This window comes from Plasmodium malariae (genome assembly GCF_900090045.1).
Source record: "Plasmodium malariae genome assembly, chromosome: 10".
In the NCBI taxonomy this organism is placed as follows: domain Eukaryota; phylum Apicomplexa; class Aconoidasida; order Haemosporida; family Plasmodiidae; genus Plasmodium; species Plasmodium malariae.
This window is the reverse complement of record NC_041784.1, coordinates 1,721,155-1,745,343: the sequence shown is the minus strand read 5'-3', so window position 1 is coordinate 1,745,343 and position 24,189 is coordinate 1,721,155. Positions and strand designations below refer to the sequence as shown.

The 24,189-nt window shown below is 24.7% G+C and overlaps 7 protein-coding genes and 1 pseudogene across 7 annotated transcripts, besides 1 other annotated feature; 1 reads left to right on the top strand and 7 right to left on the bottom strand.

Moving 5' to 3' along the window:
- Positions 1-75: 75 nt before the first annotated feature.
- PhLP2 (phosducin-like protein, putative) lies at positions 76-1,742 on the top strand (the record flags this gene model as incomplete). The annotated part of the gene is made up of 8 exons (XM_029005683.1): positions 76-123; positions 296-419; positions 599-663; positions 808-894; positions 977-1,074; positions 1,196-1,317; positions 1,457-1,524; positions 1,713-1,742. 8 exons carry the CDS (start codon positions 76-78, stop codon positions 1,740-1,742), a joined length of 642 nt encoding a protein of 213 aa, XP_028862248.1.
- Positions 1,743-2,098: 356 nt separating this feature from the next.
- On the bottom strand, positions 2,099-3,344 carry PmUG01_10047400 (conserved Plasmodium protein, unknown function; the record flags this gene model as incomplete). Its single annotated transcript, XM_029005682.1, has 3 exons — positions 2,099-2,443; positions 2,840-3,047; positions 3,235-3,344. 3 exons carry the CDS (start codon positions 3,342-3,344, stop codon positions 2,099-2,101), a joined length of 663 nt encoding a protein of 220 aa, XP_028862247.1.
- A 2,125-nt stretch (positions 3,345-5,469) lies between these two features.
- On the bottom strand, positions 5,470-6,984 carry PmUG01_10047300 (uncharacterized protein; the record flags this gene model as incomplete). Its single annotated transcript, XM_029005681.1, has 1 exon — positions 5,470-6,984. The coding sequence occupies one exon, from the start codon at positions 6,982-6,984 to the stop codon at positions 5,470-5,472; it is 1,515 nt and encodes a 504-aa protein (XP_028862246.1).
- A 2,128-nt stretch (positions 6,985-9,112) lies between these two features.
- Positions 9,113-10,384, bottom strand: PmUG01_10047200 (uncharacterized protein; the record flags this gene model as incomplete). The annotated part of the gene is made up of 1 exon (XM_029005680.1): positions 9,113-10,384. One exon carries the CDS (start codon positions 10,382-10,384, stop codon positions 9,113-9,115), a length of 1,272 nt encoding a protein of 423 aa, XP_028862245.1.
- A 2,472-nt stretch (positions 10,385-12,856) lies between these two features.
- PmUG01_10047100 (uncharacterized protein) lies at positions 12,857-14,065 on the bottom strand (the record flags this gene model as incomplete). Its single annotated transcript, XM_029005679.1, has 2 exons — positions 12,857-13,745; positions 14,061-14,065. The coding sequence occupies 2 exons, from the start codon at positions 14,063-14,065 to the stop codon at positions 12,857-12,859; spliced, it is 894 nt and encodes a 297-aa protein (XP_028862244.1).
- A 1,745-nt stretch (positions 14,066-15,810) lies between these two features.
- On the bottom strand, positions 15,811-16,909 carry PmUG01_10047000 (annotated as a pseudogene).
- Positions 15,811-16,909: a sequence feature (hypothetical protein).
- Positions 16,910-19,386: 2,477 nt separating this feature from the next.
- On the bottom strand, positions 19,387-20,481 carry PmUG01_10046900 (liver stage antigen 1, putative; the record flags this gene model as incomplete). Its single annotated transcript, XM_029005678.1, has 1 exon — positions 19,387-20,481. One exon carries the CDS (start codon positions 20,479-20,481, stop codon positions 19,387-19,389), a length of 1,095 nt encoding a protein of 364 aa, XP_028862243.1.
- Positions 20,482-22,738: 2,257 nt separating this feature from the next.
- On the bottom strand, positions 22,739-23,959 carry PmUG01_10046800 (uncharacterized protein; the record flags this gene model as incomplete). Its single annotated transcript, XM_029005676.1, has 1 exon — positions 22,739-23,959. The coding sequence occupies one exon, from the start codon at positions 23,957-23,959 to the stop codon at positions 22,739-22,741; it is 1,221 nt and encodes a 406-aa protein (XP_028862242.1).
- Between the last annotated feature and the right edge of the window lie 230 nt (positions 23,960-24,189).

Genomic DNA, 24,189 nt, shown 5'->3' with positions numbered 1-24,189 from the left:
ATAAACCTTGAAGAGAAAACATAGATTAGAATTATTTTTATTAAATAAAATAATTTAATTAAATAAAATTAAAAGATGATTCCAAAAAATAAATTAACGGATATATGTGCAACCCTCACATTAGTCATACATAACTATGAATATATATACACACATAAAACATGCACGTACACTTATATGTGTATATATATAATAACATGCAATAACAACTAAAGAAAAAAAAAGTATAGAAACAATTTAGTCGAGGAAATTCCTTATAAACTATTTACCTTCTTTCTTCCTTTAAATATTACAGGAAAAAGCTAAAGAAAACCTTGCAAACGAACGTAAATTCGTTGAAGAGAAAAGACAGCATGTAGATAATGGACTCCATGGACAATGGATGGATGAACAGAAGGACGTAAAGAGTTCATCTTTAAGTATGCAAAAAAAAATTGAAACAACTTGAGAGTATCTCTCATGTACATGTAAACATTTATGTATATACATGTATATATTTTCGTAAATGTACATACGGGTACATGCGGAAGTATGCGGTGTGAAAATAAACTTGACCACAAAGTGAAAAAGCAAAGATTTTCAATGTAAACTTTTGTAGCAAATGAAAATAGTGATGAGGAGGAAATAAGGAAATGGAGGGAAAAAAGATTAACACAACTTAAGGTAAAATGAAGAAAAAATGATCAAAATTGTCAGAATATATAAACAAAATTATAGACAAAATGAAAAGTATGCCGCATACTACAGTACATTCACATTTAATATTCTTATTATATTTTCCTTATTTGTTCTTTTTTTTGTGAATAGAAAAAACAGGAATTAAAAAAAGATGGTGTTTATATCGAAATAAGTGAAAAAGAGTTTATACCAACCGTTCTTAAAAATTACAATGTGGTAAATACTTTTTTTTTTTAAATCATATTATGAATTTCTTCAAATTTTCATTTTATTTTTTATTTGTTTTACGCCTTACCAGGTTTGTCATTTTTATGACAGCAGTTTCAAGCGCTGCAATATTTTACATACCCATTTAATTAAACTAGCCAACATACATTTAGCGACTAAATTTATTAAGTATATATAATAATAAAAAGTAGAAAAATGGACAAATAAAAATTAGAAAGAACTAAATTATTTGTGTAACACCCTCCTTTTATTTTAATTTATTTCGCCCCCTTTTTTTTTTTTTTGTCAGAGTAGAAGCTAATAACTGCCAATTCTTTATGAACAAGTTAAATATTAAGATTCTTCCCAGCTTGTGTTTATTTATCGAAGGGGTTCTCATTAAAACCTGCATTGGTTTTGAAGACTTTGGAAGTGCTTCGAAAAAAAGAAAATGAATATTAATTCTGTATTTACATATATCCATATTTACACATTAATACATGTGTACTTTTACAGATATACCCTTATGTATGCTTATATATCTTTGTGTATATTAAATTTCAATTAATAGACAAAGATAACTTTAAAACAAAGGACTTAGAAGGATTTTTATTTAAAAACAAACTTATTAACAATATGGTAAAAAAAAAAAAAAAATTAAATTAAAAAAATGACACTTCAAAATGATCATTTTTACAAAAGTTATGTATTAATTTAAAAGTCATAAAAAAAAAAAAAAAAAATGAATTAATATTTCCATGCGCAAAAAGTATAGTGTATTTCTTACAATGATTTTGTATATATATATTTTTTTTTAATTTTGGAAGGAGTACAACGAAAGTGATGAAGACGTTTAAAATTTCCAATTTAATTGTTCATTTGTTTGTTTGATTTTTTTTTTTATTTACAAACTCCTTTGTGTAATTAAACCACATCTACTTTATACTTTTATGCCGTAACATTTTAATGGGTTTGTTTTTTTTTAATTTTGATGTAATCTTATATGTAAAAATATACATATATATATATATATTCGTATAGTTCCATGTGAAATGCAATATCCTTATGTTAAAGTTACCGTCCAATTTTTATTACCCTTTTCCTTTAGACTGTTGATATTATTATATGTGCATGTCTGCATACATATATATATGTACATTAATATATATATATATATGTGCAAATGTTCACTTTGCAACACAACTAAAAAGAATTATTTTTTCTTCAATTTTTTCTTTTGTGCATTAATTTGTTTTTGCCTGCTCACGGCTTTACTTTCACTTATATAAAATAACATGGGGTTCTTTTTTTTTATTAAATAAAATGGGTATCGTAAGTAAAGTAAAATTTTGTAAACATGCAGTAACTTCTTTTTGTAAATATTCAAATGTTTCAATAATTCATTTTCATATTTCAAGCCAAATTGAATTTCCTTATGATCAAATAAGTCTCCTTTTTTAATACTCTCATCATATAACTCCTCTGGTAAATTCTCAATTGATTTATAAACTTTTTCTTTCATTTTTTCTAAGTGCTTTTCATATTTTTTTTCTTCTCTCTGAAAACAATTTTTTAATTTTTAGCAAAATTTGTCTTAACTGCAATCTTATCAAAAAAGAGTAAGTTCATATACAAGAGCATATAAACATGTGTATGCTGTTAAATACGTACGCATATATATACATCATTAAGTAACATTCACGTCTCTTTATTATATTTCTTCACACATAAATAATTATTTTTAACATTTTGCACATTAATGTGCATATGCCCAAGTGCAAAATTGTACATATTACACGTAAAGATATATATATATATATACTAGTATATACTTCATATATATGCATTCATCTGTACGTAGGTATATATATAAAGGTATACAAAATAATGTATTCTCTTAGGGTAAAAAAAAAATTTGTATTCATAAAAACAGTATAGAATTTTTTCATCTTACTTCCTTCAAAATTTGATACATTTCAAACTTCTTCTGATATTCTTTTCTATCTTCATAAGTATCCGTTGAATTTTTTGGACTGAAAATTAGGGACAATAAATTATCAACTTTACTTTTGTCTTTAAAAAAAGATACCGTATCAACAACATATGCGGGTGGGATATAAGGCAAGTACCGTGTTTCACTTAAGTTTTCTTGATTTTCATTACTTAAAAAAAAAAAAAGAAAATAAGGTTCCATACATATAAATTTACCTCATTAAGACTTGTTAAACTGGTGAAAATATATCTTCTAGTTTTACATACAACCATGTGTATATTTATACACATTTGTTAACATTTTGCTAAAGAACTATATATATATATATATGTATACATGTATATATATAATATTACGCTTCTTTTTTCTTTTTCTCTTGTATGCTCTTTTTTTTTGTTGGAGCCCTCATGGGTATAAAAGACAATGAGCAAGAATTTCTATTCCATAATAAGATTCGTGATAGCATTTTTTTTTTTTCCTTAAAATATATATATATAATATTTGTTTATTTCCCTATATTCAACACCCCAAATTTTAATTTTCCTCATGATTGTAAAATATAAAATTTCTGTTCATAATTTACTTCACTGGGGTGTTTCCATAATTTTATTTTGTTTTATTATTTACAGTACTTGTAAGAACCCATACTAAGAAAGCAGAAAAAGTATAAAAAGGTAAAAAAAAGATAAATTAAAAAAAAAAATTAAATAAAGGTAAGCAAATAATGCATTCGAATGAGATTAAAATAAATTACGCTCATGTATAGGGGAAAAACAAATATCATACGCAAGTATGAAAAAAACAAATTATTAACGAATAATTAGTGATCAGTAAAAAAAAAAAAAAAATAATAAAGTAATTGATACACTAATTTTATTCGAAGAAAACAAAAATGAATACTTTGACATTTCAGAAGTAACAAATTGACTCCGATACTTAGAATATATAGTTGAGTTACAACAAGCAAACTTATTTATTACAATTTGAAATGAAAATATGATATAACGGTAATAAGAATAAGTAATTTATATACTGTGACATTTAAAGAGAATATAAAAAAAAGTTGTTCATAAAAAGGGATTTAATGTTTCTCTTTTTTTCTCTCTTTCCCTTTATCTTTCACTTTCCTTTTATCTTTCTCCTTCCCTTTATCTTTCTCCTTCCCTTTATCTTTCTCCTTCCCTTTATCTTTCTCCTTCCCTTTATCTTTCTCCTTCCCTTTATCTTTCTCTTTCCCTTTCACATTCTCTTTCTCCTTTTTTTTTTTTATTGCAATATGCAACGAACTAAAAGGAACACCTAGTGATCATATACATCGTTTGTATCATATGTATATGCGTTTATACGCATAGTAAAAACAAAGACAGATATAAACAATGATGAATGTTTTTTACATTTATTATGTTGGAGGAGGCTGAAAAAATAGTGCTAAATGTCTTTCTAATAAGAATGTTCATTTTATGAATAAAATTTTGATGCAAGTCAATAACCAACATTTCTTATCATTTTATTACTAAAATTGAAACCCCAAAATGTTCTTAAAATGCTCCTACAGAAAATAATTAAACAAATATAATAAAATGATTATTAATACATTATAACTTCATTATGTTCAACAAGTATAATTATACATCACGATGTTTTTTATTTTGAACCATTCATAGTAGCAATAACAAATTGAAGTAATGTGTATTTATATGTACAAAATATACATCATGAAATAGGGTTAATGTAAATTTTAAATTACAACTATATTACGATAATTTTATTTTCTCAAGCCTAAACTCACAGAAATAGAATGCTGTTCTTTTAAATACAAACAATATTATTAGAATAATTTAAGTGCTTCCTTGAATTGTTTGTCACCATTTATTTTAATTATTATATTTTAAAATACCTGCAACGACCACTTATAAAATGATAAGTAGCATATTATATAAATCAACTTCATTTAATCATGGAATGCAAAAATGGTTGCATGGTGTCACGTAATGCTGTCTTAGAATACCCACGCTTTTCACCATATCAGCTTTATTCATTCATTTGTTTATTACTATTTCAATTTTAATGTGTTAAACTTTCAATTTAAGGTACATAATATATATATATATATATATATATATATTTTTTTTTTTTTTTTTTTTTTATTTTGTTATAAATAGCTCACGCAAAGTAAGGTTTTACATAATAAAATAAACATTTTCCATTTTATATGTAACTGTTTTTTTAATTATTTAATTATAAGTGAATTAGTCTTTTTTTATTAAAAAAAAATTTGTTTTTTTAAAATTGACACATATGATATTTTACATAATATAAAAGAAGCTGTTGTTTTTATTTTACTGTTTTTTATTTATTTTATGATTATTTTTTTTTTATTGCTTTCCATCTCAAATATTCTTGCCAAATACAGTGTATTACGGCAGAAATAATTGAAAAAAATTATTATAAATATATATATAAATATATATATATATATATATATATATATATATATATATATATGCATATACATGCATTGCGAATATGAACGAGCAATGGCATATACAAATAACTTCAATAAACAAATACTGCAGGTGTTATTTTTCTTTTTAAAAAAGGTAAAAGGGGTTAACAAGACCCATTTCTAATCCCATCAGGGGGTCATTAAGTGCATAATCATGACTTAATGAATTTAATAAATTCCTTAGTAGAATCTTAGTTATTGTTTGCATTATATTCATATTATCGTGTTTGTCATTAGGCGGAAAATATGTGTTACTGTCTTTTTTATTATATATTACACTGTCATGATTTTCCTCATCATCTTCTTCCTCTTCTTCGTCCTCTTCCTCTTCTTCGTCTTCTTCTTCCTCTTCTTCTTCTTCTTCTTCTTCGTCTTCTTCTTCCTCTTCTTCTTCGTCTTCTTCTTCGTCTTCTTCTTCCTCTTCTTCAACACCGTTTTCCCCATTCCTTTGCACCATCTTTTCTACGGAATTATGAGTTCTTTCTTTGGGTTGTTCTTGTGTTTTATCATTATCCAGTCGAGGTTCAAGTACTACTTGAACTTGTTTTTCTCTTCTTGACTCGGAGTCCTCTTTCCGCTGTTCTACTACATTTTCTTTATGTGTGTTCTCTCCAGGATATGGTGGTTCATTTCGTTCTTCAACTCTATTGATTTTTTGTATATCTGTTTTACTTTCCTGTTCTTCTGTCTCTTCCTTATTTACATGTGTCTTTTTATCAAAAACGGATTCTACTTGAGCATCTAGTGCTACGCTGGAATCTTCGCTTTTATTATCATATGTTACAACCACATCACTACTTTGTTCTGCCTGGTCTATTTCATTTTCCTCAAATTCGGATGCAATTTCTTGCTTCCTTATAGTATTATATGTTACATTTCCACCATCAGAATTTTTTTCATTTCTCTCTACTGTTTGACTATCAGAACATATTACATTAGATTCTTTTGATATATTTTCTGATGTTTCCTCATCATTTTCAAAAGTTGATGATTCAATTACTTCTTTATCATGAGATGCTTCGTTTTTGTCTCTCTCAATTGTTTCGTTGTTATGAATTACTACATTCGGTTCTTCTGATTTATATTCCGATGGTGCCTTATCAGATTCAGGAGTTGCTATTTCGTTTACTGCTACATCATCAAATGTTTCAACATTAGGATCTATTACAATAAATTCTTGTGATGTATTTTCTGATGTATCATTATTATATCCAGGAGTTAATGATTCATTTACTCTTTCATTAACAGATGCTGAACTATTTTCTCCTACACTTAGTAATTTGTATGGTGCTTCATCTTCATTCACGTCTCTTAATTCATCTAATTTTTTCTTTTTTTCCGTAACACCACTTATTTTTTCTTTGTATTTTGTTGTATTTTTATTTCCCTTGTTCTCAGGAACGTCATATAAATTATCAGGGACTTTGTTTTGATTCCACTGAGGATAGTAATAAGGAATCCAACTATTTTTCAAATTTTTTTTTTTTTTTTTTTCTGGCGTATTTTTTCCGTCATTATTACTTCTCAAATTACCATTTTTTGTATATATATATTTATTTAAAAAAATAAAATAAAAGACAACACCCCAAATTTTTTGCATTTTTGACTCTTAAAAAATTAAAGCAATTTTAAACAACATCAAAAAAAAAAAAAAATTCATAAATTAAGTTCACAAATATGAATATATATATATATTCCAAATACGAAGATAAAATTCAATTTTAGGAAAGATCAAGGAGGGAAATGAGAGAACTTTTACGACATGCACATATATATACGTTTACTTATCTTTTATTATGCTAGGTTCAACGCTGCTTAAATTTTTTACCTTTCCGAAATTTCATAATATTTGACTTATAAAAAATTGAATTAATTAGTAAAGTCCTTTTCACACTATTTAAAGAAAAAAATATACGAAATTTATTTTTGATATTTCTAAAAAATCTAAGAGAAGAATATTTTTGTAAAATTAAAAAAATAGTTTTATTCACATATAATACATAATCCCAACCAATGAAAGAATCGTTCTTTTGGAAAATAATGTAACTCCTTTTTTTTTTTAAAAAAACATTCTTACTTTTTATAAGAAGGAAAATGGTTTTTCCATTTTCACTACAGAACTCATTTTTACGCTGCTCTTACCAAACCTTAAACAAAAAGGAAAAAAAATAATAAGAAAAAATGAAAAAAAAAAAAAATTTTAATATTTAATTATTTCATTATTAGTTAGAATAAATAATTACACTATTTAATTATTCGAAATTTCTTAAATTTTTTTTTTTCACTTCAATTTTACATTAATGGAAAATATATAGCAACGTACACACCCAAAAATGTTTGTAGATTTTTAAAACGTCCTGCTTCATGTAACACTGTAGAGAAATATTTAATAAAAATGAAAAGGTAAAAAATAAAAAATAAAAAAACAAATGAACAAATAAATAAATATCCAAACAAATAAAAATATATACAAATAAATATATATTTGAAGAAAGAATGAAAGAAAAAGGCATTCTTCTATTTTCACTTAACATGTGTATTATTCAAAAATAAATGAAATTTGAGAAAGCTTTTTCATATTATTTACTCATGGATTTGGAACCATGGAGATTCGAAGAATTATTATCCTTGTGTGCAAATTCAAAATGCTCTTAAAAGGAACAGTTGTAATTTCTTTTTTTCCCCTCATTTTATTTATATTACACAAGGAAAGTATTTTTATTAAGATTCTAATTATAATATCATGGATAAAAAGATAGGTACCTTGATTTTTTTTTTTTTTTTTTTTTTTTTTTAGTTTTCCATATCTGTAATACATCTACTGAAACTTTTACAATTCCCAGAGTTGCAAAAGATTAACAGTTACAAACACTTGTGAACTACACAATTTCATTTAAAGAAGGCGAGAAATAGATAACTAAATACATGTTTTCACACATATGTTAAACGTTCAGCAAATATTTTGCGCAGAAAAAGAAATGTATTTTTTTTATGTTGCTCTCATCATTTTTACTAGAAATTTTGTTCAGGGCACTCCAAATACTAACGTGTAATTAAGTATTATATATTTCATTAAAGGGTAAAAAAAAGGTAATTATTATTCAAAATTTTTAGCTAGAAAGGAAGAGAATATATTTCAGCTTATCAGCAAGTCACTAAGTATTTATTTACTGATTACTTTAACACTTTTTTCATAGTTTCATTTTCTGAGTTCCATTACAATTCACCCAAAAAAGGGGAAAAAAAAAAAAATGTTTCATAAACATATCTAAGACACCTCAAAAATATATATGTAAAAAAACTTGAAAAATGAAAAATAGAAGAAACAAATATGCTCAATTAAAATATAACTGCACATATTTATTGTCATACTATTTTCGTCAACTACGTTACCTTTTTGAAACTTAGGTAAGGGATAAATTAAAAAAACAAAAAATTAAACAGCTCTCATATTTTATTAAATTTTCAACTTAAGGGTATATTTATGTGAGTATTATTTCAAATGATATACTCTTAGTAATCTTTGTTATTATTATTATTATTATTATTTTTTTTTTTTTTTTTTTTTTTTTTTTTTTGTCTATTTTATTTTATTATTTTATTTATACACCTAAATTATTGGAATATCAACACTGTTTTAATTTATTCCACATTTCAAAAAGTAACACGAGAGACAAGAGAAATATATCAATAGATATATAATAAAAATTATATTTATTATTTAATATTTAGAAATGTAAAACCGTTTTAGATATATTTCCTGCTTGACCTTTAATTATATTTATAACGGCAAGATCACCATCAAGTAAGTTAATAAAATTTTTCACCCCTCTTTCGGGATCCTTTACAATATTATCGACATTTACATGTTCATGATCAGATAAATTGTCCATGTGTTCTTCATCATCATTTTTAAAAAATTGTTTTTTTTTATGTTTTTCTTCTTCCTTTTTGTCGTGTTTTACTTCTACATTTTCATGTGAACTTTCTTTTTCTGAGATATTATTTTCTGATGCGTCTTTTGATACGTTTTCCCCTTCTTCAATTTCATCATGTTCTTCAAGTTCTTCACCTTCTTCCTCTTCTCCTTCTTCTATCCCCTTATCTTCTGATTCAAAATGTTCTTTCTGGCTTCTCTCTTCTTGTTCTTCGTCGCTTTCAATTACTTCATGGTCCTCTTCAGCCCCATTAAATGGTTCAAATAAAGGGGGATTTACTATTAACGATTCATCCACATTTTTATGTGTTGGTACTCCTTCTTCTTCAAGGTGAGATTTTTTCTCTTTATCTAATCCCTCTTTTTCTAGCTCCCTTTGAAGCCTATCCTTTTCTTCTTGTTCTCTCTTTACCGTTTCTTTCTCTAATCCTGATCTAATCTTTTCTTTTTGTTGTTCTCCTCTTAGTCCTTTTTTTTTTTCTTCATCTTTATCTTCTTCTACTTCTTCGCCTTCTGCTCTTTCTTCTACTCCTTCGCTTTCTGCTCTTTCTTCTTCTCCTTCTTCTTCTTTCTTTTGTTTTTCTATAATACCATTAACTTGCAACGGATTTTCTTCGGCTCCCTGGGGATGCACTATTTCTTGGTCTACATGTATATGATCACTTGGAATACCTAACGAGGTTACATCTTCCTTTTTGCTAAGGGAATATCCTTCTTTCTCTTCATCTGAACCACGTAATCTTTTTCCTTTAAGTGAGCGTTCAGGCTTACTCATAAGTTTTCTACCCTTTATTTTAATTGCCTTATTACGATCTCTGGTAAATGGAGAAACAAAATTTTTTTCTTGATTTTCATCAATATTTTCAGGTACACTAGAATCAATTGAATTTTCTGCACTTGAATTCTCTGATTTCAATTTATGCTTGTCTTCTTGTACAGGTGAATCATTATTAGTTGTACCACTTTTCAAACTAGACTTAATCTTCTTCACATTTCCGTTACATGAAACATTAATTTCTTGGAAAAATATAATCAAAAAGAAAAGGTAAAAAATAATGTTCATATTTTTCTTCATCTTGGACATTTTTTTAAGAAAATTACAGAAATTTTATTTTAAAGTATATAAAATAGAATAAAAAAAAAATTGGTGAGATATTATTTTATAATATATGCTAATTTTAACTTGAGGATATTTTATCTAAATAAAAAATTGTAACTATAGTTTCTGGAAAATTTTTTAAAATTTTAAAAAATATTGTTATAAAATATTAAAAAAAAAAAAAAAATATATATATACATATATATATATATATGTGTTTGTATTTATACATATAATTATTTTTTTTCATTTATCATTTATAAAAATGTAACACAAATACGTTTGGAAAAATGTCTAAATATACGATCACAAATCTGTACAAACGATCTATGTGTACAGGAAAATATCGATGACGGTATGTAGCTTTGTGCAACTATTTATGTTCATATTTACGTACACATGTATACACATTGATATGTACGCACATATGCATACATACACAAATATAAATACATACGTAAATGGGCATCCATCCATATATATATATGTATATTCTTAAGATTCGAGGAAATGATACTTGTAATGGCGAAGTAAATTTCCTTTTTCCCAAGGAGCTACAACTACCAATTTGCACACGAAAAAAAATACTATTGCACAAACACATAATTCATTATTCTAAGTTTACACCTTAGTTCATCCAATCCTTTGGAGTTTTTATGGAAAACAAAAAATATCAAACAGATAAACAACTGAACAATTAAATATCACGTTATAATTTTATATATTTCATTGTAAAGACAGAGACAAATGAACTTCACAAATTTTTAGCAGAAATAAATACTGAATGCACATTGCATAATATTTAATATTTAATATTTAATTTTTCTTTTTTCTTGTTTTTCGTGTGAAATTTGTAACAAAAATGTAATAATAAAATAAAATGATGAATCCGTAATGTGCATATTTGTAAAATCGAAACAATAGAGACAATTTCACGGTGTCCTTTCGTGCTTAGACAATCTTTACTAGTATTGAGCATTAATAAATTCATGTATGTGGTCAAATTTTTTTTTTTTTTTTTTACATCGAACTCATTAAATAAATGATGTAGTTGCATATTGTGAACATTATCATTTTTTGTCAGCGAAAAATAAAATGATCAGATAATTTTTTTTTTGAATATTTTCTCAACAATAGTTAAACATAAGCAAATGATTAAATCTACTTCAATGAAATGAAAAAATATATATAATAAAATAAAACAGAATTTAAAATGGATGCGAAGTAATAGTCGCTTTTTTTTTGCTTCATATTACAGAAGCATTCGGTAAAATGGTTTACAAAGTTTAATTTAAATAAAATGGTAAAGAACTGTTCTGAAGCTATTATATTACTATTTAAAAAAATTAAATAATTTTTTTATTTTTTTTAACATAAAGATGTAAGTGGCTTTACCACTAGGTTAATTATAATAAATTATTTATTATATATTAAATTGTAGTAATAATTACAAATGAACACTATTTTAAAATTAGTAAAAAAAAAAAAAATAGTAATAATAATGATTATAATCCAAAAATGAAACAAAAAGAAGCATGACAAATCGAAGCAGATCGACCCAAAAGAAGACAAGAAAAAACAAAAACAAAACAAAACAAAAAATAGGAATATCTTTAGTATCCATTACTCGCAAACATATATTGTGCAAAGTATTTAATTACACATAAAAAAAAAAAAAAAATGAAAACTCAAATTTCTTAAAATATAAAATAAACTGTTCATGAGATTTACAAGTATTTGAGATCATGCACTGACTAAATACCCCAGTACATTTTGGAAACTACAGGTTATATAATCATTTTTTACCATTCTTACTAAATCGCTTCTAATTAGGTACATTATTTTCGTAATTTTAAATCCGTGATAGAAAAACAATTACAAGTATATATATATTTTAATAATTCAAGATGGCTTGATAACAATGAAATGCACTTTTGTTTGATGAGTAAAACCGTGTTATTTTAGTCCTTTCATGTTTCCACGTTTTGTCATTCTTCCGTTTTGTCATTCTTCCGTTTTGTCATTCTTCCGTTTTGTCATTCTTCCGTTTTGTCATTCTTCCGTTTTGTCATTCTTCCGTTTTGTCATTCTTCCGTTTTGTCGTTCTGTCGCTATGCCACATTTGCCAATTTGCAAATGTATTCACTGTTCCGCTATATTCACGCAAAATTTCATTGTTTCATTCGTATATATTAACAATATTTCAATCAAAGGAAAAAAAAAAAAATATATATATTATACTTTTTTTTGGTATTTCAGGTTTATTATATGTTACATAATATTATCTTTTTTTTTTTTTTAATATCATCCTTTAAATTAGAATAATTATATACTCCAAACAGTGATTATGTATTTCTCTATTTCATTCTATGGAGTAACAAGAAAAATTAATGCTACCATTTTGTTTATAAATAAAATTGTGAAATTATAATGGTCTTAAAATATTCTACGTTGTAGATATTCAGTCATATCCTTTGTCAAATTGTTTAACGTATCTTTAAACTTACTATCAGCTCCAAGTAAATTAACAACGGATTTCAAAAACGTTTCAATTTCCTGTCCAGAATAATCAGCATTTATATATGCTTGTAATTTCGTATATGGTTCATTATCATCACTTGATATATCAGTAGTATCTTTTCCATTACTATGAGATTGTTTTTTGAGACTTTCCCCCTGTTCAGTATCTTCGTCTGTCTTGACTTCTTCATCTATCAAATCTTCAGATATATTACCTACTCCATCTTCTTCTTGACTTTCTTCCTCCTTCTCTTTCCTTACTTCCTCCTCACTATCAGTAACTATATTTTTGGCTGTATTATCATATTCTAACAAAATTGTTTCTTCTTTATTTTTTTGATCGTCTGGTGTTCCAGATATATGAACATTTGTTTTTTGCTTATTTTTGTCATCTTGTAATAATGTTCTTACTGCCGGTTTATATAGTGAACTGTAAAATAATTTAAATGCTTCAGATAAACCCAAAGTTAATGGATCTAATGTGCTATCTTGTCCATTTCTAGCAGTTGCAGCGCTTTTATCTTCATTATCTGTTAAATATACCTCTTTTGTATTTGGTGCACTAGTGGATGAGATTAATGCTTTGTTTGCTGGTTGAACATGTTCATGAGAATTTTGAAGTTTTCCATTTTTATTACTTTCATTTTCTTCTTCATTTTGTACAGGTATTGTTCTATTAGTTTGGGATCCATTCCTCAAATTAGCTACTCCCCCATTTGTAATTTTATCACTTGCAACAATATTTTTATATAAATATAAACTTAAAAGAAACAAGTAAATAAAAGAAATATTAGGATGTACTCTCCTAATTTTTTGCTTTTATTAAATATTATATAATTTTGGAAATAAAAACAAAAATTAATAAATGACAATTTTATAAAATGCCCTGTTCTTAAGTAGTTTAATTTTTTTTTTTTTTTTTTTTTATTATTTTAAATAAATTAGAACAATCATCGGACACTATTTAATTACACTAATAATTATGCGTACAAATTACATTTAAGAAAAAAAAGAAAAAAAGAAAAAAATTAACTTCTATTTAAAAAACAGTGGTACGGTGTTTATATCGTTTTTACAATATTTAGAATAATTCAATAATATAAGAGTATAGAATTATTACATCATAAATAAAATAAAATGAACTATTTTATTAAAAAATAGGAGATATTATGTTCCAGTTTCATTCGTTTATTAATACTTTTTTTTACGAAAAAAAAAAAACGGAAAATTGGATCCTATACACTATTGTGTAACACACAATTTTCTAGTCAATTTTACAACCATCCTGTTAAGAAAAAAGTTTTACCTTATAGTGCGTACATTTTACGATTAATGAATGATAGTACATAATTCGTTCAAATTAATATAAAAAAGAAACATAATTTTTAAATAAATATTTTTTTTCTTTTTTTCTTTATTATTATAGGAAAAAAAAAAAAAAAAAAAAAAAACTAATAATTTTTTTGTAAAAAATTTTCAGAATTTTCACAAATTTTGCAACAGCGAAAAAAAAGTTTTAATTTTGGATAAATATAATAAAATAATAGAACAAAAACACTCTTTTTTTCGTTTCTTTAAATCTTTCACTTTCATAATAACTTAAAATTTGAAACATTTAAAACTAATAATACCTCAAAAGTAAAATATTAACGGGGACGACATCTACAATGTTCAGAAAACATTTTTTTTTTTTTTTTTTATAATGGACAATTGCTATAGTTTATATTTCTCTAATTGTTTTATAACGGTACTTATTAATATAATAAAACAACAATAAGTGAAAAATATTTAAACGTAAAAAAAGACATTTTTATTATATAATAAAAATTATTTTTTTAATGCCACTTAAAAGAAGGTTTTCCCAAATTTTTAAAGTACATTTATATATATATATATTTATATGCATACAGATATATGTACACAAATTTTCCAATGAAAAAATTACATGTAATATAATCATAAAAAAATTAATGTTTACATGCACTTTCATTTAATATAGATAACAATTTTATTTGCACTACGCAGAATAGTAAAATTTGTCAAATTAGTTAAATTTTCAAAGTAATACATGTAAATTCTTTAATTAGTTAAACCTAAAGCACACATTAAATTTCACTAGTTAAATAAAGAATAAAAATAAGTAATGTCCTTTCAATAATTTACTATGAAAAAAAAAAAAAAAAAAAATTATTTATTTTTCTATTACCTACTAACATCACCTAATAAAAAAGCCATAAATTTACATTATTAATAGACAGTTTGTTGAACTAAAAATTTAGATTACTATACTTAAGGTTAATACGATTAATAAATTAGTACATATTCGCTAGTCACATTTTCACTTTTTAATTGTCCCTATTTTCAATAATTTTCATAGTGTACTTTCTGCTAATTATTTCTTAAATATGTTACTTTAAGTACCTATTATATTAATCATTTGCGACAAAAAAAATATGTATAAAAATTATTATAGTTTTGAAAACATGGTAGATTAATAGATATATTTATATAGAAATAAATCCATATATACACGCTTTTAACTATACTGCAGAAGCACATTATTTCGCTATTTTATATTATCTTAATATTTGCGTTTTTTCTTTTCGTAAATTTTTTAATAATGAACATTATTCTACCAATGAAATTATCATTAGAGTTTATTTATGTCTGTATAACTGAAACATAAAATTAATAGTTGTACATTTTTTTTTTTTTTTTTTCATGTTTTAAACTAGCTTCCTATTCATTTTTCTAATAAAATACAAATTGGTAGACATAATATTTTAAAATGTATTATTATTTTATCTAGTTTAATGAGGGAATATTATTATTTTTGATCGAAATGAAAAAAAGTTTCCTTTTAAAAAGTTCTATTTTGATAAAAAATAAAGAGGAAAAAATTTTGCAAAATTTTTAGGACTATCATAAAACCCATTACAGTCATCAGATAAAGTATACAAATTCTTAATTAAAGCATCAGCTATTTTTCGAACCTCATTTTTACCTCTATAAATTCCAACTAGTGATTTATGATCCTTAAAACCGTTAAGGGGGGTATCAATTAATTCTCCCTTTTTTTCCATATCTTTTTCTTCTATTTCATCCTCGTGTTCTTTCATTTCTTCTGCTTCTTCTGTTTCTTCTTTCATCTCTTCCTCCCTATGGGTAATATAATTACATTTTTATGAAGATACATATTTACATCTTGTGATATTTGAATTTTCCCTTTTTGGTGGTTCGCTAGGAACGTCACTTAAACTATCCCTATTATTGTTTATATTATCATCCCCTTCCTCTCTATTTTGTAATTGATAAGTACAGTATGGACCTGTAAACTGTTCTATTGGTTGCTCTATTGCATGTGCTGATAACAGTGGTGATAATAATGATGATAATTCATGTGATATACTCCGTTCTCCTATTTTTCGTTTTCTATCTCTTTTTCTTTCATTTTCCTTTTCAGTAACACTATCTTCCTATTCAGAAGATACATGTCTTGATTCTAGAGCATACATGTCTTTATTTTAGTTTAGGGATTCCTTGGAAAGGGGATCTGCACTATTTGAGTTTGCAATTACAACTTTTCCTTTTTTGTTTTTCCTTCTTCATTATTAAGGTTCTGTACACCCTTTTTTTGTTCTTTTTTTTCTATTCGTTCTATTCCTGGTCAAGGAAATTTTGTTTCTTTGATTTTCTTCTAATTTTACATCTATATCGATTTTTATAGGTTTTACTATTTATACGTGATTCTTATATTTGATCTGCCTTTATTCCATTTGATCCTTCTTCTTTTTATCTGTATGTTCTCCTTTTCATATTTCTATCGTATTTACTTTTAATCTTTGTTTTACCCTTTATAGTTCTTTTTTTTTTTTTTTTTGTCTCTTTTTTGGTTCACTCTGTGGTTGCGATCCTAGTACTGGGGTAATTTCTTCTGATAACTTTTAAACCCGAAAATATGCTACTCATTTTTTTTTCGTGTTTTTCACTTCTTATTATGATGGTTTTGTCTTTCAATACAGGTTTTGAATTTTCTTTATGTTTTTGTTCTGTTCATCTTAATGTTTTTGGTTGTGATATTAAATCTCCTACTTCTTGTGGTCCATGAATACTTGGTAGTTACAATCATATTGTTTTATATCAACATTTCTTTTTTGATTTTCTGATTTGTGTTTCAGAATGTCCAAATTGTTGAAATATATTTCCTCTTAATAACTTTTTTTCTGACTTATCAGCTGATGAAGATGGTAATACTTGTATTTCTACTCCCGGTAATTGTGCATCTTACCTTTTTTATTGTTTCCCTTCACATCCTTTTTTTTTTTTTTTTTTTTCCTAAATTTTCTTCAGTATCTTCTTCACTGAAATCATTTTTTCTGCCTCCTACGTTAAGATCTACAGTAGGAAGGGCTCCTTTTAATAGTTATTCTTTCTTAATTTAGTATGCTGATAATTTATATTCTTCTCCCCATGAAAAATCATAAAGAATAATAGATGATGCAGTATCCGATGTACGTAACTTTCTTCCTATTATGTTGTAAGTCCTGTCTCCTTAAAACCTCATAAATCTTCATCAGTCCTTATCAAACTCTTTTTCATTTTATAAAACGTAAACATTTCCTTCCATTAAATTCTTTTCTTTATCTTCAGAAAAATTTTCATTTCATATTTTTGAATTACTATTCTTACCTTATTAATAAAAATGACCAGTTACAGAATCTTTTCATAAATTTTGTTTTCTATGATTCACAATTTTCTTTGCTTGCGCCATTATTTTCATGCTCACAAAAATTTTTAATTATCAGGAAAAAAGTAATGTTCACTTTTTTTTTCAACTTATAGGATCTTTTTAAACATATCAGAAAAAAAGAGCAAAAATTGAAAAAGTTATATATTTTGTTCCATATTCTTGTACAATTCTTTTTTTTTTTATTAAAAAATTAGAAAAATAAAAGACATGTTAAAGCTCTAAAATACTTATAGGTTAGCATGTATAACTCTAAAATGAAAAAAGTTAATTTTTCTTATAATTTTGAAAATTGAGATAAAACTATTTTTGAAACAGTGAAAGACTTTAAAAAATAAATATACATAGAAAGTCTAAAAGTATATATATGTACATATTTTTAAAATTCAAAAAAAAAAAAAAATTGACATATAGAATAAACGACTTTTATCATTATTTTAAAGAACTATTTTTTTCCTTAAGGAATATAAAATAATAAAAAATTTTGACTTCCAAAAAATAACTGTAGATTTTAAAAATGTGGGCATCCGAACTGTTATGCGTGCATATAGTTTACTTTTCTTTTTCATAAATAAAAAAATAACAATTATCTTTATCCTCTTTTCAGTTTTTTCTTTCAATACAATATCATTAAGATGGTTAAAACGTAGTTACTATTTTCATTTAAAACGTTTATATATGCATGTATATGTAGACAGAATTCATTGTAACTGTCTGACTAAATACTTGTACATTCCAAGTCGCGAAATTGAATAACTATCTAATTCATTAATTTTCGTAAAAAAATAATGTTTACATTTCATGTTCTAATCGCAGAATTTTGTTTATCTTATTTAAGAAAAAAAATGTTTGTAATATTATTTGCTTTTTTACAATTTTGTTACATATGATAAAAATACAAAATTACAACTTCAGCTAGATATATTTATTCTGATATTTACACATAAGTAAAAAAAATATAAATTTATTATAATATAATAATTAATTATAGTATAATTTTGTTTGGCTATATACATGCATGTATATGCATATATACGTATATATGTGCACATATATATATATATATATATGCATACATATCCTTAATTAGGCTAAAGGCCTATCACCTATTCCTTTGCTGCATATATCCACACTGTTTGTTTATGAATTTCCAATAATTTCGTTATACATCTCTCCACGAATTATTTCTTGCATATTCTTTTTTAATTATATGAATTTTAAATTTATGATAACATATATACTGAAACAATTAGACCAAATACAACTCGTGATAACTAAATATCGATGCAGCAAATTTTTTTTAGTTCATAAGGAATCGATATTCCTTTAATATAGTAGTGTTCCAAGTGTACTACAGTTTTAAATATTTTTTTTTACTTTTTTTAATGATGAATTTTTTTTTACTAAATTGAACTTTCTTTTTTCTTCTATTCATCAAATTTATTATTTTGACATATTAACAATAATGAAACTCTAGTTAAATAACAAATGCGTAACCATTTATGTTTTACTTTATTTTATTTTTCTTCTTTTATCTAGAGAAAACATGTGCCTAGTGAAACTATTCAAACATAATAACAGAATGTTTTTAGAAGTGCCCTATCTTGTGCATAACAACAGCTGTGCGAGGTACTAATATTAATAATAATCAATAAACACAATTTATATATGCTTTTTTGTTTTTTTGTTTTTTTAGTATTTATATATTATTAACCATTTCAGCAAAATCTTTTACAAAAAACATTACTGAATCTACAACCTTAACGACACCCTCATATGTATTAGTGGCCATAGTTCCTAAAGCTTCAGATACTTTTACAACTCTTTCATCTTTTTTAAAATTATTTACAAAAGATATAATTTCTTCCTTGATATTTGATAGATCTGTTTCTACTTTTTTTGAAAATCCTTTTTCATTTTTTTTCTCTTTATTTTTATCCATTTTCTCTTTTTCTATCTGTTTTTCAATTTCTTTCTCTATCTCTTTTTCTATCTCTTTATTTATCTCTTTCTCTATCCCCTTCTCTATCTCTTTCTCTATCTCTTTTTCTATCACTTGCTCTGTATCTTTCATAGTATTAACACTTGATTCTTCAGATATGCCTGTCTCATTTGGTGCATTTTTTTCTACTGTTTTATGTGAATCTATCTGTTCATTTTTCTGTTCCTCACTTTTTCCTGGTCCTTCCTTTTGATCTTGTATTTCCTCTTCCTTATTTTCTTTTAGTATTACTCCTTCTTCCTCTTTTTTCTCTTGTACTGACTGTTCATCATTTTGCTCTTCTTTTAATATTTTAGTATCTTCACTATTATTATGCTCTGTAGATACTTCATTTTTAGGGGTCATTTCAATATTATTTTCTTGATTGCTTAAGTTTTTTACTGCATTATCTGATATTTTATTTTTTTGTACTAGATGATCTAAATTTGAACTTATGTTTGATGTTTCATCTTTCTTTTTTACTGCACTCTTTTTAGCTCCTTTACTTTCTTTCTTATTAGAAATATGTTTATTATCCTGAATTTTCGAAATCTTATTACCACTTGTACTTTTATTACTTTTCTGAACTGTATAATTATTCGATGAATTTTTTACTTTATTAATTTGCTTCACTGAAGAAACCGGTTTTTTTTTGATAACATTTTTACTACTTTCGTTTTTATATCTTAAATTTGACTTTTTCTGACCTAAGCTAGAAATATTTTGATTATTATTTTCCACTTTTCCATTTATTAAATATATACTTATATTAAAAAAAAATAAATAAAACGTAATATGCTTAATATTCTTCATTATCAGCTTTTATTTAAAAAAAAAAAAAAATGTACGTAAAATAAAAAAAAAAAAAAAATAAATAAATAAAATAAAATTGGAAATATTAGAATAATTCTACATAAAAAAAATATTAAAGTTGATTATTTTTTTATCAATGCTTAAGAATAAAATAAAAAAAAACAAAATTTTAATTGTACTTTCGTTTCTCAGGGAATAAAATACATTATAGACAAAAAGAAATAAAGAAAACAAAAAAAAAAAATCAATAAGACACACACACATTTATAGGATATCTGTTCTAATGTACAAATCTAACATTATATAATAAAGAAATATATAATTCTCGAAAACAGAATATAATAATAGGAGAAAGCATTTGAATTATTAATAATTCCATCCACTAAATTCGCATTTAAATTCTTTTAAATATTAAAACACAAAATATCAATTACAATAAAAAAAAAATAATAATAATACACTAAAAAAAAAAAAAAAAAAGTAGAACATTCCTTCGAATAGATTTTATAAATATGTTTTTTTCTTTATTATTACATATAAAAAAAATATTGAAAAGTAACAGCTTTTTTCTATTAATACATGTAATGCACAATTTTTTGAATTTTTTGCATCTTCATTTTCCTATTGTATATCTTATGAAATAAAATCAAATTATTCATTTGTGTATGTATATTTACACATTAAAATAAGAAACGAAAAAAAGAAAAATTATGCGCTTTACAGACTTTATCTAAAATTAATGGACATTTTTCAATTTACATTTTCCCCTGTCTAAACTTTGAAATAAAAAAATATTCATTCTAAAAATGTGTATATAAGGATTGTATAACAAATTAGGAAAATGAAAAAAATTATTGTAATTTCGATTTTTTTTTTTGTTTTTTCTAACATAAAATTGTGAAATTTATATATCTTAAATTATATGTACAATCAAATTTCCGCATTTAAAATATGGCATGCATATATTATAGACAAATTGTGTGCACTTAAGTTTATTTATTTATTTTTAAAACACCTTAATAAAAAATAATTTTTTTAAATGATAATCTTTTTTTTTTCTTTTTTTTTTTTTTTTATATTGTAATAACATAATATTACCGTAACGGCATAGTGGTTACGTAATCTCTCAATTTAAAATAATTAAAATATAATTAAAAAAAAAAAAAAAAAAAAACAAAAATGATGACACATATAAACATTTGTTTTATTACATACAATAGTACATTAGAGAAAAAGCGAAAAAGAAAATATACAATTTAAATATCATGAAAATATAGGTGCCTATAAATGTTAATAATACCTGGAAAAAAGTCGTCACGTTTTTTCCAATTTCCTTATTAGGAAGAAAAAGTAAAAATAAATTGAGGCGTATTATTCTTCCTTTTTATGTACTACATTACTGTACATTCGTAATATATAAAAGAAAGGGGTGTATAAATATTTAAAATTTTGTAAACTTCAAAAAAAAGAAAAAAAAGTGTCAGTATAAGTATGAACGGGAAAATGTGAGGATAAGTGTAAGAGTATTTGTAAGTGTATGCGTAAATGTATGCGTAAATGTATGCGTAAATGTATATGCAAACACAAAATATTCCTGTACCCCTGAAAGTGCAATAAAAAAAATATATTTTTTTCTTTCATTAGCTCTGGGAAATTTAGGAATAACACTATACGCTCATAGTGTAACACAAAATTAACTCAAATACAATCCTGCTGTTAATAAGATTCATATATGTTAGTGAATGGATATATTTCTATATACGTTAATGTATTGTATGTGTTAATATATTTTATAATATCTTCCATTTCATAATTATGATATGATAATGATAATTCATATTAAACTAGTAACAAAATTAATTCGAATTCTACTATATACGAAAGGTCAATAAAATAGGTTGGACTCGTTTAGTTATTATGAAACCAGGTCATATTACAGTACTTCTATTTTATTTATGTTTACACCTATATTAAAATACCGAATGAGTATTTCATTCAGCGAGAACAATTTTACACGAAATCAAATAGATAATCACATCTGCGTATGCATATATATACATATATATGCATACATATTTACACCCACACTTTTATGCCACCTTTTAGCTTACACCTTAGGCGCTTTTACTTATCATGGTAAGTAGTTATGTCTTAAAAATTTATTATCATATGATGAATTCAAATATGATAGAAAATGGTAGTAGTAATAATTAAATATATAATTATGTATATATATATATATATATATATTTAACATTTAATTTTTCATTATATAGTTGGTAATATCCCCTGTAAAACTCTTTATCGTGTCTGAAACCTCACTATCATCATCAATTAATTCATTCATTGTGTTTACCAATGATTCGGTTAATTTTTTAACAGCATTATCAGATTTATATTCTTCACTATGTGATTTATGTACATTTTTATCACTTGGTACAGTATTTTCATTTTTGATCTCTTCTTCTGTCTCATGGGATGTTTGATCTCCTTCTTTTTCATTTTCCTTCGTTTCAGCTTGTTGATCTCTATTTCGTTGCTCATGTTGTTCATTACCATCATTGTCTTTTTCATCATCTTCGTCATCTTCATCATCATCTTCATCGTTATCTTCATTATCTACATCATATGTATCATCGATTTCTTCATGATTGTGCACAGCTTTCTCCAATTCTTCCTTTTCCTCTGAATCTGCATCATCCTCCTTTTCTTCTTTTTCTGCATCCTCTTCTTCATATATTTTATGTTCACTTTCAAGTATTCCCACCGGTATTAGTACGTTTGGATTTGTGTTTGGCAAGTTTCTTGGTCCTCCTAAAATAATATTTGAATGAGAAACTTCTGAGTTCTTTTGATATGATATCTCTTTTAATGGATCTGGAAAAATTGATTCGTTAAACTCTATTTTCTCGCTTCTTATTCCTAAGATATCTGATGTTTTTGTTGTATCTGATTCTGAAACTTTTTCATCTTCATGTTTGTCATTAGTTACTGTTTTGTGTTTTTCTTCCTCAATACTTTGATTCAAATCATTATATTCATGAACACTATCTACATCTATTTGTTCTGAGTTTAGTTTATCTTCTGGAAGTACTGATTCAGATTTAGAACCTACATCATTTACTTTTTTAACATTAGCAGATTCCATTGTGCTTGATATAATATTATGTGATTCAGTAAATTCATTTTCAGTTTTGGAGTTTTCTGTATTCTCTAAATTTTCCTCTAACGTAGGGAACACATTATCTACTTCAGGGTTACCAGAGTTATCACTATTATTAGTATTATCTAAATTTTGTAATTCTTCATTCTCCTTTGCCTCATCTGTGTCTTTTTCATTTAACGGTTCAGTACTCATTGACATGCCATGTCTTAAATTAGGCTTTCCCTGATTTACATTTTCACCTCTCGTAATATTAATTTCATTTAAACATAAGTTTAAAAGAAGGAAAAAAAAAATACTCGAAATTATATTCATTGAGGAATATTTTTTTTTTTTTTGTCTATATATATATATATATATATATATATATATATATATATATATATATATATATATGTATATATCTACAAACATATATGAATATATCTACAAATATATATGTATATATCTACAAATATATATGTATATATCTACAAATATATATGTATATATCTACAAATATATATGTAACTATTTAGAAACGTTTCAAAGGTACGCAAAAAAAA